At 39.3% G+C, this 16,332-nt stretch overlaps 1 protein-coding gene across 6 annotated transcripts in view; it reads left to right on the top strand.

Moving 5' to 3' along the window:
* CFAP70 (cilia and flagella associated protein 70) overlaps positions 1–16,332 on the top strand; it is an 83,750-nt gene that overhangs the window by 47,496 nt on the left and 19,922 nt on the right. For all 6 annotated transcript variants that reach the window (XM_025284744.3, XM_025284739.3, XM_044942253.2 and 3 more), the window contains 8 exons: positions 185–310; positions 2,380–2,513; positions 2,630–2,745; positions 2,945–3,169; positions 12,470–12,628; positions 13,314–13,435; positions 15,176–15,328; positions 15,759–15,920. In XM_025284744.3, coding sequence (XP_025140529.2) covers positions 185–310; positions 2,380–2,513; positions 2,630–2,745; positions 2,945–3,169; positions 12,470–12,628; positions 13,314–13,435; positions 15,176–15,328; positions 15,759–15,920 — 1,197 coding nt within the window. The remainder of the gene's footprint in view (positions 1–184; positions 311–2,379; positions 2,514–2,629; positions 2,746–2,944; positions 3,170–12,469; positions 12,629–13,313; positions 13,436–15,175; positions 15,329–15,758; positions 15,921–16,332) is intronic.

Genomic DNA, 16,332 nt, shown 5'->3' with positions numbered 1-16,332 from the left:
TATTTCACCCTCGATATTTATCTGTTGGTTCACACTCACTCTGTTACTGTACTGGTAAGACTGTGAGAAGGCTCAATATCATTTCAGACATCATAACTAGAGTCTCATATCTGGTTTATTCTTATAAAACTTCTCTGCTTATAACTGCTTCATTTTGTCTGCCTGTCATCTTGATGCTGACCAGACCATGCCAGATGATGTCCAAGGCACCCCTCCAGCCATTTATACAAGCAGTGAGCAGCTTCGACTCTTTGCATTTGAAGCAGAAGTCAATGAGAACTATGAAATGGCAGCAGTGTGCTATGAAGAGGTGATTAAACATCTTTCTGGTGGTTGTTGCTACTGCTAATTGTATAATATGGGTATAATACATAGGAGTGTTTGATTGTTTAAAATCCAACCTTGTTGGTGAAAAGACAGACACATAGATCAATAAAACAGAGTCCAAAAATAGGTCCACAGAAACAGAGCCATTATATTTTTGACAAAGTTGTTTACAGATTTAAAAATTCAATGCCGAAAGGATAGGCTTTTCAAAAAATTGTGTTAGAACAGATGGTTATCCATATGCAGAAAATGAACCTCGAGAGGCAGAAATAAAGATGGCAGAGTAAGAGGACATGGAGGTCACCTCCTTGCCTTAAGCATGTTAAAAATACATCTACATGTGGAACAATTCCCACTGGAAGCTGACAGAAGGACTCGTGTACAAGCAAGGCTGTAAGAAAGATACACACATAATTTAGCTGAAAGGGAAGAAAAGTGATCTGGTTGGGACCTGTGTGCCTAGGAGGGGACTCAGAGGAAAAGGGAGGGTGCACTGGTGTATATTCACACTGAGGGGTAAGTGGGTCAAGCCGCAGACTGGGTGTCCCAGTCCTGGATTACTGTGTAGAGAAGACAAGGCGCCTTTGCTGGTTGGAGGACTGACTGCTGGGACAGACAGAAAGGCTGGAGAAGCCTGGGCTCCATTTATGAAGACTGCAAGTGTCCTGGCTTGCCCCTGAGGCAGGGCAGAGAGAGATCTGCCCTACAGGCTGGCACATTCCTCACATCCACCTTACCATGCACCTGGGCCCAGCCAAGCCAATGCTCCAGCCCCACTCAGACCACACCTCAGCACGGCATTGGATCTGGGGGGCCACAACCAGGAAAAAAAATCCTAACCTGGGTTGCATCTGAGAAGAGCCACAGATGGCTACATAAGCAGCCATTGTTATAGCTATATGCACTTGGGCCCAACTTGCTTCAGCACACCCTCCCTCTGGTGCAAATGTCCCAGTGTGGGGAGAGGGAGAAACACGCACTCAATGGGAACATAGTCAGCTGGAGGAAGCTGGTCACATCCAGTTGTGAAACTGTTGCCCTGTGTTTTCTTCGGAGAATTTTATAGTTTTAGATATTACATTTAGGTCTTTGATCCACTTGAATTATTTTTTGTATATGGTGTTAGGTAAGGGTTCAACTTCATTCTCTACATGTGGATATTCAGTTTTCCTAGCATAGTTTGCTTAAAAGATTGTCCTTTTCCTACCGAATGGTCTTGACACCTTTGTCAAAAGTCATTTGACCATATATGTTAGGATTTATTTCTGGACTCTCCATTCTATTCCCTTGGCTTATATGTCTGTCTTTATACCAGTACCAGACTGATTATTGTAACTTTGTTAAGTTCTGAAATCAGAAAGTGTAAGTTTTCTAGTTTTGTTCTTTTTAAAGATCATTTTGGATATTCCGGATCCTTAAGATTCCATATGAATTTTGGAATGGGCTTTTATGTTTCTGAAAAAAAATATCATTGGGATTTTGATAGACATAGCATTGAGTCTATATATTGCTTTTCACAGTATTAAGTCTTCTAATCTAATCTGTGAACATGCAATGTGTTTTCATTTGTTTATCTCTCTTCTTTTTAATTTCTTTCAGCAATGTTTTATAGTTTTCACTCATTATAAGTTGCTTTTATTATTACATATTTGTGGATTACCTGATATTTGCCTCCTCAAGACTGTGACAGGAGTGATTATATGTAAATTTTTAAAATGAAACATAAAATGAACCTTTTGGTTCCCAAGTAATTGGATGAGCATATGGTGACCAAAACACTGATACTAGAAAGCAATGAATTGAGGATTCATTTTTTTTTTGAGGATTCATTTTTTACATTATTTCAATAAATATTTATTGACCACATAATATAAGCCAGACAAGTGACTGTTCTGGGCATTCAGAATTTAATGGTAAGCAAAAAAGAAGTCATATTCCTAATTTCATAGAGCGTCTAGTATTTCTGGAGTGCTTGCTATGTGACGTTACATGCATGAAGAATGCAGCATAGTGTCATGGTAACCTTGGTCCTCCTGATGTTTCATGTGGCAGAGGTTAGTTCGTGAGCCCCAGAACCTGGAGCACTGGCTGGACTATGGTGCCTTCTGCCTCCTAACTGAAGACAATATCAAAGCACAGGAGTGTTTTCGAAAAGCCCTTTCCCTGAACCAGAATCATATCCAGAGGTATGGTTGGAAGGGAGATGAGGAATGAGTAGGAGCAGATAAGCTTCTGTGTGCGTTTGCCTTGGTTCCTGTGACATGAGGCCATGTGGTCAATCATGCTGGTGGTCTCTTCTCAGCTTGTTGCTGTGTGGTGTCCTGGCTGTCCTGATGGAGAACTATGAGCAGGCAGAAGTTTTCTTTGAAGATGCTACTTGCTTGGAACCAACCAATGTTGTAGCCTGGACTTTACTTGGTTTGATACTTTCCTTTTATACAAATGTATCTTCTTTCATGAGAAGATTTTTCCTTTCTCCTTCCATTCTTTAATGGCTCATCATGTAATTCTTAAACTTTGGTAGAAGTGTGGGAAATTTTAAATGAAATGTTTTTATTCTTCAGTATTTGATAGTGGGAAATTAGTCACCTTTGTTTCAACGTCTTTTTTTATTCAGGCTTGTACTATGAAATTCAAAATAACGATATTCGAATGGAAATGGCATTTCGTGAAGCCTCCAAACAGCTTCAGGCACGAGTTCTTCAGGCACAAGTCACGAAGCAGAAGAGCATCGGTACTGTAGAGTATGTTGAAGAAGGAGGGAAAGCAGAATCCAGCTTAGGTCCTTGGGGAGTTACCAATGGCTCTTCTACAGCAGCCCTCAAAATGGAAGCCCCCACAGGTAGGACCAGGGAGATGGTGTGTGGCTATTGGAAAAATTATTGGCCTCATGAGTAGGCCCTGGCACATAGTAGGTACTCAGTAAATAGTTGTTAAATGAATGAGAAAGTGGAGTTTTGAGTTGTTCCAGGGCTACCAGGCAACAGTCCTTCTAAACATTTCCTCATTCGTGTGACTGAAAGTTGGAAATTTCTACTGTTGTTGCTTGTCAATTTTTTGAAACTTAAAATTTTTTGAGAATTAACATCTCTATGTATCCCTAAAAGGGGTATCATTTTAGCAGAGTAAGTTTCATTCTTTTCCCCCTCACTCACTTCCCCAGGATCTAAAGTCTCAGTCTTGTGATTGTAAAATTTTTAAATTTATTTAATCACTTTTTTTTTCCTGTTTTTCACTGACATTCTCCTTTCCTCCACTTAAGGAAAGCATTCTAATGTGTTTAAGTTGTGTGTTTTTGTGTGTTTCTTGCAAATGTTATTTTGTTTATAATTTATTACACTTATTAACACAAAATTGTTATTTTATGTACATGTATTTTCAACAGTTTGGGGTATAATGGATATTTCATAAACTGCACATATTTAACGTGTACAATTTGATAAGTTTTGACATATGAACACATCCATGGAAACATCACCACAGTTAATATAATGAACATATCTGAAAACTCCAAAACTTTCTTTGTGCCCATTTGTAATCTCTTTCTCCCATCCAAGTACTCAACAGGCCTGACCCTGATCAGACGAGATCTGGCGCATTCAGGGTGGTATGGTTGTAGACTGTAATCTCTTTCTCTTGCCCCTGTTTCCATATAACCACCAATCAACTTTCTGTTACTGTGGATGAGTTTGCATATATTAGACTTTTACTTATTTATTTATGGCTGCCCTGTGTCTTCATTAATGTGTGCAGGCCTTCTCTCGTTACAGCAAGTGGGGACAACTGCTCTTTGCTGTGGTGTGTGGGCTTCTCATTGTGGTGTCCTCTCTCATTGCAGAGCAAGGGCTCTAGGGGTGTGGGCTGAGTTGTGGATCACAGGCCCAGCTGCTTTGCCACATGTGGGATCTTCCCAGACCAGGGATCCAACCTGTGTCCTCTGCATTGGCAGGCAGATTCTTAACCACTGGGGATGTCTCAATTTTAGAATTAAGAAGAATTACACAGTATATACTGTTTTTTTGTCTGACTTTTTCCACTTCAGTCAGTCAGCTCAATCAGTCATGTCTGACTCTTTGCGACCCCATGGACTGCAGCACACCAGGCCTTCCTGTCCATCACCAACTCCCAGAGTTTACTCAAACTCATGTCCATTGAGTTGGTGATGCCATCCAACCATCTCATCCTCTGTCGTCCCCTTCTTCTCCTGCCTTCAGTCTTTCCCAACATTGGGGTCTTTTCATGAGTCAGCTCTTCACATCAGGTGGCCAAAGTACTGGAGTTTCAGCTTTAGCATCAGTCCTTCCAATGAACAATCAGGACTGATTTCCTTTAGGATGGACTGGTAGGATCTCCTTGCAGTCCAAGGGACTCTCAAGAGTCTTCTCCAACACCACAGTTCAAAAGCATCAATTCTTCGGTGCTCAGCTTTCTTTATAGTCCAACTCTCACATCCATACATGACTACTCGAAAAACCATAGCCTTGACTAGACTGACCTTTGTTGGCAAAGTAATGTCTCTGCTTTTGAATATGCTATCTAGGTTGGTCATAACTTTCCTCTCAAGGAGTAAGCGTCTTTTTATTTCATGGTTGGAGTCACCATCTGCAGTGATTTTGGAGCCCGAGAAAATAAAGTCTGATACTGTTTCCACTGTTTCCCCATCTATTTGCCATGAAGTGATGGGACCGGGTGCCTTGATCTTAGTTTTCTGAATATTGAGCTTTAAGCCAGCTTTTTCACTCTCCTCTTTCACTTTCATCAAGAGACTAACCTATTGACCTGGGGAGTTCATCTTTCAATGTCCTATCTTTTTGCCTTTTCATACTGTTCATGGGGCTCTCTAGGCAGGAATACTGAAGTGGTTTGCCATTCCCTTCTCCAGTGGACCACATTTTGTCAGAACTCTCCACCGTGACCCGTCCGTCTTGGGTGGCCCTACACGGCATGACTCATAATTTCATTGAGTTAGACAAGACTGTGGTCCATATGATTAGATTGGTTAGTTTTCTGGTGGTTTTCAGTCTGTCTGCCCTCTGATGGAGAAGCATAAGAGGCTTATGAAAGCTTCCTGATGGGATAGACTGACTGAGGGGGATACTGGGTCTTGTTCTGATGGGCAGGGCCATGCTCAGTAAATCTTTAATCCAATTTTCATTATTTTGAGACTCAAACATGTTGTTGCCCATATCAGTAGTTCATCCTTTTTTATTGCTAAATAATATCCTGATATATGGAGATATCACCCTGTATTTATTTAATTACCTGTTGATATATATTTGGGCTGTTTCTAGTTTGGGACTGTTAAAATAAAGTTGCTGTGGATATTGTGTACAAATTTTTATATCGACATGGACTCTCATTCTTTTGGATAAATACTTATTATTATTTTTTGTCACAAAGTTGTGTCTGACTCTTTGTAACCCCATGGAATGCAGCATGCCAGGCTTCCTTGTCCTTCACCATCTCCCAGCATTTGCTCAGACTCTTGTCCATTGAGTCAGTGATACCATCCAACCATCTCATCCTCTGTCGCCCCTGATCTAGGAAAGATTGAGGGCAGGAGGGAAAGAGGATGAGATGGATAAATACTTAGAGGTTGAATAGCTGGGACTGTTCAGCTTAGAAGTTGAATAGCTGGGTTATCTAGCCATATGTTTTTTATTTTCTAATATATGAGAATTTTTCCAGATATACTTGTTTCTTATTTCTAATTTAACTTAATAGTGGTTAGAAAATGTACTTTACATGATTTGAATCCTTCTACTTGTTTTATGGTCTAGTGTTTAATCTGACTTGATCCATGTACACTTGAAAAGAGTGTATATTCTGCTGTTGTTGAGTGGAGTGTTCTATAAAGTGAGTTTAATTAGTTGATTGTGTTGTTCAGCTCTGCAAATGCTTTGTGGTTTTGTGCCTTTGAAGTTTTGTTTAAATAGTTCTTCCTACCTCAAGTCACATTTTCTTTGATTAACTTTATAATATTAGTTTTTTTAACTTTATAATATTAGTTTTACATTTACATGTTTAATCTATCCAGATTCCATCTTTGAGTGTGATGCTAGGTGGGAACTAGTTTCATTCCATGTAGAGAGATAATTTTCTCGAAACCATCTGTTAAACAATCATCTTTTATCATTTGATTTAAGGTGTATATGTCTCTGAGCTCTATGTTCTGATTTGTCTGATCTTAAAACAACATCACACTCTTTATTGCTTTGGTGTTATACTATGCCTTGGTTTCTGGCATATGAAGTTTTCCCATTTACTTGCCTTTTGTATACCTGATTTACCTGTTCATGAATCTTTATTCACCTATATGAATTTTATAGTGAGTTTATCAAGTACGTTAAAAATCCAGTTGGACATTTTATTTTGACTGTATTGAATTTATAAATTAATTTAGGGATAATAGACATCTGTGCTTCTGTGCTTGGTCACTCAGTCATGTCCAACTCTTTGAGACCCCATGGACTGTAGCCTGCTAGTTTCTTGCCTGGAAAATCTGGGAATTCTCCAGGCAAGAATACTAGAGAGGGGTTGCCATGCCATCCTCCAGGGGATCTTCCCAACCCAGGAATCAAACCCAGGTCTCAAGCATTGCAGGTGGATTCTTTACCATCTGAGCCAACAGGGGACTCCAGTAGACATCTGCATATTATTAACCATTCTATCCAAGTGTGTGGAGAATCTCTCCATTTACTCAGGTCATCTTCTGGGTTCTTTATTAAAGTTTTTAACATTTTTTCCCCAGTGAGGCCCTGTTTAAGTAATTCATAGTTGTTTTATTGATTGCATTGCTATCATAATAGTATCTTATTTTTATTATTTTCTCCTTTTATCTATTAGTATAGTGAACAACATACTTAATAATTATTTTCTAATTGGTTATTGCTGGTATTTGTTAATGTATGCTATTGATTTTCTACATTTTAGTGTATACTATTGTTTTGTAGATTTGACTTGAATATGATAATCTAATTTGACTCACTTTTTTTAAATAGGGAGCTTAGTTTATTTATTTCTTTATGTTCAGCTGTGCTGAGTCTTCGTTACTATGCGGGCTTTTCTGTAGTTGCAGAGAGTGAGGGCTACTCTCTAGTTGAGGGCAGAGTTCTCGTTGCAGTGGCTTCTTTTATGGCAGAGCACGGGCTCCAGGGCATGCAGGCTTCAGTAGTTGCGGCACTCGGGCTCTAGAGCACAGGCTCAGTAGTGGTGCACAGGCTTGGTTGCTCCTTGGCATGTGGGATCCTCCTGGACCAGAGATGGAACCTGGGTCTCCTGCACTGGCGGGAGGATTCTCCATCACTGAGCCACCAGGGAAGCCCATAATTTGACTCTTATTGATTCAGGTAGATTATTACTTCTATTGTTTTTTCCAGATATGATTATTATATCATCTGCCAATAATGATAGTGTTACCTTTTCTTCCCAATTCTCATACTGCTCACCTCTTTTTATTATTTACAGTAATATGTTGTATAGTAGTTGTAGCGTTCAGCCTTGTCTTCTTTCCCTAAGGGGAATGAGTTTAAAGTTTGTCTATTAAATCTAAAATATGGTTTAAGAGTTTTCTTAAAAAAAAACAAAACCTTTACAGAATTAAGAAAAGTCTCTTCTGTTCTTAATTTCCAGTTTTTTTTCATTAATAAGTATTGATCTTTATCAGATTCTTTTTCTGCATCAATTAAAAAAAATTATTTTCTCCTTTTATCTATTAGTATAGTGAACAACATTGATAGATTTCTTTTATATTTAACAATCCTCACAATAATTGAATAAATACTGCTTGATCATAATGTATTAATTTTTAATATACCTTTTGATTTGAATAGCTAACTCTTTATTTTGGATCTTTGCATCTGTATTCATAAATGAAAGCCTATAATTTTTTTTTGTCTAGTTTTATGATCCAGATTATTAAGTACCTTTTGTTCTTTTGCTTTTAGTGTTTAATGTATTTGTATTTTATATTTATTAGTGTTATTCATGGCATTTTCTACTTTTTTTGCATTTTCTACTTTTTAGAGTTTGTCAATTTCATCTAGGTTTAAAAAGTTCATTAGAAGGACATGTTTTTTCATATTAATATATTATTTTTATACAGACTTTATTTTTTAGAGCAGTTTAAGTTTCTAAGGTTGTGTCTTGTTCTTTTATTGATAACATATTCATCTATCTCTTCATTTTTCCCAATTCTCTGTTTATTTCTGTGTATTAGATAGGTTGGTTGGCTACATTTCCCAGTCTTGAAGAAGTACCTTATATAGGAGATGTCCAATGGGGTCCATCAGGGCACTCTTCTCTGGTCACCAGAGAAGTATCCCTCTTCTCTTGTGGCAAGGTGAACGTTATGGGCATGCTGGTAAGCAGGACTGGCCCCTGGCCCAATTGTCCATGCGGCTGTGCCTCATGTGGTGACTGAGGGCCCACTGGATGGCACAGTATCTTCCTGTGTGGTTGGTTGTACATCCCCGAGGCACTCAAGGCTGGTGCCAGTCCCCTGGTGGGCAAGTCCGTGTCCCCAAACAGCTGTTCATGAGCTCCAGGGGAGCTCACGGCTTTGCCAACCCACTGGTGAGTGGGGTCGATTCCCAGTGGTGATAGGCCAAAGGGAAGATTCTAAAATGGCATTTGCTAGTACCAATGTTATTATGGTAGAATGTTTCAAAAATGGCTGTTTCACCAGTGTCTGCATCCCTAGAGGGAGTACCAGTTAGCTTCTGCCACTCCAGAAGGTTCTCCAAGATCAGCAAGAGGGTCTGACCCGGGCTCCTTTCAAGTTAATGCCTCTGCGCTGAGACTTGGAGCATGTGAGATTTTGTGGATGCCCTTTGAGTGGAGTATCTATTTCCTATAGTCCTTTGCCTCTCCTTATCTTAAGCCCCTGCTGCTGCTGCTAAGTCACTTCAGTCGCGTCCGACTCTGTGTGACCCCATAGACGGCAGCCCACCAGGCTTCCCCGTCCCTGGGATTCTCTAGGCAAGAACAATGGAGTGGGTTGCCATGCCTTCTCCAATGCATGAAAGTGAAAAGTGAAAGTGAAGGCGCTCAGTCGTGTCCGACCCTCAGTGACCCCATGGACTGCAGCCCTCCAGGCTCCTCCATCCATGGGATTTTCCAGGCAAGAGTACTGGAGTGGGGTGCCATTGCCTTCTCCTAAGCCCCACTGGTTTTCAAAGCCAGATGTTCTGGGGGCTTGTCTTCCTGATGCAGAGTCCCTGGGTTGAGGAGCCTCAAACCCCTTGCTCCTCAGGGAGGACCTCTATGATGGTGATATTCCTCTTGTTTGTGGATCACCAAGCTGAGGGTGTGGATCCTGACTATACCATGTCCCCATCCCTCCTAACATCTCATTGTGGTTCCTTTTTTAAGTCTTTAGTGTGGAAAACATTTTCTTCTGGTCTCTGTCATTTTCATAGATAAAGATAGCTGTTCTATAAGTGGTTGTAAATTTGGTGCATCCATGGGAGGTGGTGAGTTCAGGGTCTTCCTACTCTGCTATTTTGGCTACCTCCAGTTTCTTTTTTTCATTAAGATCCTCATGTCTCGATGATCAGTCTGTATATTTAACCAGTCTCTTTTTCCTGAAATGCATATTAGATTACCTGCATCTCTAATAGTTTGGGTTTCCTTCTCTTTCTTGTTCTGTCTACAACACGGGAGACCCGGGTTCAATCCCTGGGTCAGGAAGATCCCCTGGAGAAGACAATGGCAACCCACTCCAGTACTCTTGCTGGAAAATCCCATGGATGAAGGAGCCTGGTAGGCTACAGTCCATGGGGTCGTAAAGAGTCTGACACGACTTAGCAACTTCACTTCACTTCACTTCACTTTCTTGTTATACCCATTAGGTGTAATCATTTCCCACTAATACTATCTTACTTTCTAAGAGCTCACCTACCCTCACAGTTTCTATTTCACTTCTCATAACTCTCAACTCTTTAATGCTGACGCCCCTCCAGAGTCCAGCAGTGGATTTTTCCACTAGTTAACTCATTTCCTCATATCTGAAACTGACTGCATTGTTATATTAGGCACCCAAGCTCATGATCTCAGAGTCAGTCCTGCTGCTTCTTGCTTGCTTACTTGACCTTCCCCGTATCCTTATATCAAGTTGATTTCCCAGACCAGTTGATTTTCTTTCAAAATGCTGCCTGCACCATCCCTTTATATTTCCACTGCTATCCATTACCAATATCCAGAGCATTGTAACAGCCTTATTACAGATTTCTTCAACATTTTTTTCTCCTTGCTGCATAGTACTGCTAGAGTAATCTTCATAAAATACCACTTTAATCCTCTGATTTTTCTGCTAAAACTCTTCACTGTAACCCTATTATTTTTCTTATAGAAGAAAACTCCTAGCATTCAGATATCAATACAGTCTAGCCCCTAACCTCCCTTTCCTTAATTTTTGCTATGCAATCCTCAGTACCCATTAAAATAATTAGCTTGCTACTCCCAAGCTTTAGCCCCTACCTCTTTACCTATCCAACTTTTACCTATTTTTCAAAGCCATATCTTTTTCTCTAGCTGAGAGTGACCTCTTCTAAGTCAGAGCCAGTTGGCATTGATCATTTCCTAACTGGCATTGCTTTTTATTTTTATTCCTAAAACATGTATTTATGTGAGAGGCAGCATGGTATGTTTAAGAGCTTCAGGAAATTAACTTTTCTGTGGTTCACTTTGTTTAATGGAACATAAGAAACATATCTCATAGTGTTGTGAAAAATAAATAAAACTATGCATTACAGTCCTTATGTTCAAATACAGTCATGTTCAAACAGAGCTACTTTATATGATGAGATGATGGTGATGGTTTTTGAATAATGAGATAAAATAGAATTCTTGTCCTTAAGGAGTTTTAATATTTTCTAAAACTGTGTTAATATTCTCCTTTGGATTCTTGAGATTCTAGGCTTAGCATATAGCTTTTGCAATAGGTATTTGTTTGACACTATCAGGACTTGGCTTACAGCGGTTTGGACTAGGGAGTCATAGTGACAGGAGCTGTGCTGTCGGTGGGGCTTGTACTCTTTAAATTAATCAGAAACATAAAAGTCTGCAGAACAATATTTCTTTCCATGAAATATTTAGGGGATATGTATGCTTTGGAAGTTACTTGTATTTTATCTCCTTTTATAATAAAATTTTTTCACTGTATTTGTCTTTCATTTCTTACATTATGAAAATATGATAACACATTTATAGGAGACTTGAAAATGCAGAACAGAGTTACATGTAGTTCCACTATATATTACAATTACTTTTTAAAGTAGGTAAATTAAGAGTTTTAGTTGGAGTTTCAATATCAAGCTCTCAAAAATTAACAGAATGAATATACAGAGAAATAGAAGGATGTAGTAGACCTGAAAAGCACTATAAACCAATTCGACATAATTAAGATTTACGCAATTTTCATATAACAATAGGATACAAATTCTATTCAAGTTCCCATAGACTATAAACTATGAAGACATTGGAACACATCCAGGGATATAAGACCAGGTGCAAAAATTTGATGGTCTAAATATACTGAAATCATGCAGTCTGTTCTCTTTTCACTGTGGTATTATGTTAGAGATCAGTATCAAAATATATTTGAAAATAACCCACATATTTTCAAGTATAATATGACATTTAGCAAGAGATATATTTGGCTTAGCTATTGAGAGCCTCAACAAAATTAGAAGATTGAAAAAACACAGAGGGTGGTTGCAGAGAAGAAAGTGTTTGAATGAGAAATTAATATCAAAGATACTTTAAAAATCTCATTTTGGGGAAGTTAAATGTCAAAATTATTTGTAATAGAATAAAAGTGAAAAGAGAATTTACCAGAATTTGTTGTACACTGAAGCTGCTCAATGCAATTAAATACAATGTGGAGTCTTGAATGAAATATGAAAACAAATAATGGACACTAGCAAAAGATTTTGTGAAATTTGAACAAAATATTACTTTAATAATACTGTATCACATGTTAACTTCTTCTTGTTTTTTTACAACATAGTATTTCTTTATATTTTCAGAATTGGATTAGAAGTTTCAAGCCTCGTTCAAATTTTTTCCTATAATAAACATTTAAATATTAATACAATTTAGGAAGGTGTTTTTTTTCTCATTAAAATATAATCTTTTTTAGGACTAGGAGCTCCATTATCCATTCTAGATGAATTTCTTGATGAATCCTCTCAACTGCAGTCTGATTCACATGAACCCATTTTGTCTGTACAATCTCAGGATCCGGCTACCAGCCAAAAAGCATCCAACATATTTATCAAGGAGACAGGATCAAAAAAAGGTAACTAGAATAAAGATTTCTGCTTGAAAGAAGGGCATAAACAAACTAGACAATGATAAAGACTCTTATGATGACCAAAATGGCAGTCTCGTTTGAAGTTGATTGGCTTATCTGTTATGTCTAAATTCCTTCATATGAGGCTAGTCTCTGAAATCTAATCTCAGTAGTGCCACTCTTTCACTTTTAGCTCAGAGAAATAGCCAACAGATCTACGACCTTCTAACAGTGAATTTTCATGTTTGGAATATCTGAAGGTTCAAAGTATCTAGAGATCTGTTTCACATTCAAGAAGATCTGAATACTTTTTTTGGCTGGAGAGGGGGTGGGTGCATGCTGTCCAACATGTGGGATTTTAGTTCCCAGACAAGGGATTGAACTCGTGCTTCCTGCAGTGGAAGGGTGGAATCTCAACCACTGGACTGCCAGGGAAATCGCAGGAAGATCTGAATTAAAAAAAAACAAAAACCACTTTCATTTCATTCAATTTGTATTTGGAACCATCAGTAGACTAACCTTGAGAACCTATGAGATCTCTTTGGGGGCCATTGTTGTAGAATAATCTGTTGCTTTCAAGATTATACTTTCTCTCTTGTAATTGAGTAGAATACTCTCCCTTCTATGTGTCTGAGCTTCTGAATTTTTTCTTTATATCTAAGTGTCTATTATTTTAATATCATATTTTCAGAAGCCCTAAAATCTCAAGAGTCATCAACTTGTCTGCATTCCACCCCTTATAGCGTTTCCCAAACTCCTACCACCATTTTCATGGAGACCATACGCTTCTTGATGAAAGTCAATGCTGTGCAGGTAAGAATATTTGGAATAGGGCAAGTAGAGGGAAAGATTTTAATGAACTACTTATTCTATTATGCTGCCGCTGCTGCTAAGTCGCTTCAGTCGTGCCCGACTCTGTGCAACCCCATAGACAGCAGCCCACCAGGCTCCCTCGTCCCTGGGATTCTCCAGGCAAGAACACTGGAGTGGGTTGCCATTTCCTTCTCCAATGCATGAAAGTGAAAAGTGAAAGTGAAGTCACTCAGTCGTGTCTGACTCTTAGTGACCCCATGGACTGCAGCCTACGGGGCTCCTCTGTCCATGGGATTTTCCAGGCAAGAGTACTGGAGTGGGGTGCCATTGCCTTCTCCCTATTCTATTATAGTGGTGTCTTTGCAAGTTTAAATGTGTATGATGCAGAAATCAAACATGTTTCTAAGAGCACACTGTAGGCCTAATGGTATAAACATCCAAATATGAACTCCTCTCTGCAGAAAGCATTAGCAGACCTCACTGCCAGTCTGCTTCCTATAGAATATCAGCAAAGCAAAGTCAGACTCTGAGTTGTGTAGCCTGATTTACTTTAATATGGGAACTCATATTATGTGAGCGTTAGGGATTCACAGGAGCCTAAGCACACCCTTCTTTCCTTCCAGATTCTGAACCAATTGAAACTATTACACAGTGCTATTGAGGGATAAAAATATTAATTTTTTATTGGTAAAACTGGCCTGGATATGTGATTGGTCCCAGATCTGACTTAGCCATGCAGTCATAGGTGGAAGAGCTGGAGAGTTGCAGTCTCCTCCCAGAGAAGAAGAGCATCCTGCAAGGTCTACCTACCGCATAGGCAGTGAGAAGCGTACCCATGAAGCAAGCAGTAAGAGAGAGCAAGATGCAGGAGCCAAGAGAGCTGGCCCTCAGTCTGTAGAGTGCATGCCCCACTGAGGGTGGGCAAACTCAAGAAAGGGCAAGAATTACGAACTCAATGAGAGTGGACCACATAGAACGGGAGCCTTTAACATACTAACCATTCACAGTAGAGAAACAGGCTCTCTGTCTCCCTAATTAGATGAATCACTTCCCCCCATGTCCAAGAGCCTGAATGCAGGTAGAGGAAAGAGCTGCAGAGCCTTCCCCTATATTTTCCTAACCAGGTATTAATGTCAGTGGAAGTTTCTGTGTTATAGGCTGGGATGAGAATAGAGGGTGAAGAAGGGTTTCCCCTCTACTTAGCAAGTACCTATGAGTTTGTCAAATTTGCAGGCCTTAAATCATATTAAAAACAAAGAATAGCCCAAAGTGTAACTGGTGAATATAACAAATGTTTGAGAGTATGTCAGAAACAGACATTTATGTTTCTAAGATCCCAAGCCTAGAATTTTAGAAAGGGAAGTTTTGCCTCATTCTGAGTTTCCTTGTAAACACAAATGCCTGAACATTTACCTTATATGTTAATTTGGTGGTTGATGGAATGCCTATGTATGCTACACAGCAGGCTAAAACTCATCTAGTATGACGAGCAAGACCAGGATTGTATAGTACTACAGATAATTAACTTGGAAATATTTCTACGTGAATAGCTCTTAATGGAACCATGATATGCTGAATGTTCATAACTCACCTCTAACCTTTTGAAATTGATAATCATCTCATTCTATAATATGCTCTTTATTATTTATTACCAGAGACATAATCTTCAACCATGAGAGCTGTGGAAGTGACACAATGCAGTCATTTACATGTTTCTTATCATCCGATTTTTCCTTGCAGTATGTACACAGAGTGCTTGCCCATGAGCTACTGTGCCCTCATGGAGGCCCCAGCTGTGAGTATTATTTGGTGCTGGCCCAAACACACCTTCTCAAGAAGGACTTTGCTAAAGCAGAGGAATACCTTCAACAAGCAGCCCAGATGGACTACCTGGTAATTACTTTTGCTAGAGCATCTTAAATTTAGTTTGGAGAAGGGACAAGCAGTTAACTCATTTTATCTAATTTCCTTCCATTTGTTTTTCTTAATTAATCATGACTTTTACAAAGGCCAGAGAAAAGATAAGGACAGCTCTTTAGCAGACAGTTTATCTACTTCAATTTTCCTGAACTTCTACTTTCTCTTTGTGAACACCTTCATGGTTATGCTTGAATGTTTTCTTAATATTTACCCGAAGGACAAAATGACTTTGAAGAATGAGAGGGCAGTCCTAGAGCAGTATTTCCCAGTGCAACTGAATGGCCCTCTTTCTAATGTGCAAAAAAACATGGACTTCATTTAAATCAAAATGTTAGACAAAAACCATGAATATGCTTTTAAATACTATCTCATCCCCTGTGCTACTTATTCTTCACTTTCTCAGAACCCTAATGTCTGGGGCATGAAGGGTCATCTCTATTTTCTGAGTGGAAATCATGTGGAGGCCAAGGCATGCTATGAGCGAACCATCAGTTTTGTAGTGGATGCTTCTGAAATGCACTTTATCTTCCTGCGCCTGGGGCAAATATACCTGGAAGAGAAAGAGGTGAGGAATAGAGGATGGGGAATAACTGGTCATGGTCTGGGACCTGATTAGCATCCTTCTTTGAGGACTAAAAATAGTAATATGATAATGATACTTTTACATCCAAAGGTAAAGTGACTTGCTCAACATCAGATAACCAGTAACTAATAGAAGTAGAATTCAAACCCAGGCAGTCTAATATTCAGTTCAGTTCAGTCGCTCAGTTGTAGCCGACTCTTTGCAACCCCATGGACTGCAGCACCCCAGGCCTCCCTGTCCATCACTAACTCCTGGAGCTTACTCCAACTTATGTCCATCGAGTTGTTGATACTATCCAACCATCTCATCTTCTGTCGTCCCCTTCTCCTCCTGCCTTCAATCTTTCCCAGCATCAGGGTCTTTTCAAATGAGTCAATTCTTCACATCAGGTGGC

The sequence above is a fragment of the Bubalus bubalis genome, chromosome 4 (genome assembly GCF_019923935.1).
Source record: "Bubalus bubalis isolate 160015118507 breed Murrah chromosome 4, NDDB_SH_1, whole genome shotgun sequence".
Classification (NCBI taxonomy): domain Eukaryota; kingdom Metazoa; phylum Chordata; class Mammalia; order Artiodactyla; family Bovidae; genus Bubalus; species Bubalus bubalis.
This window is presented reverse-complemented; position numbering and strand designations above follow the sequence as displayed.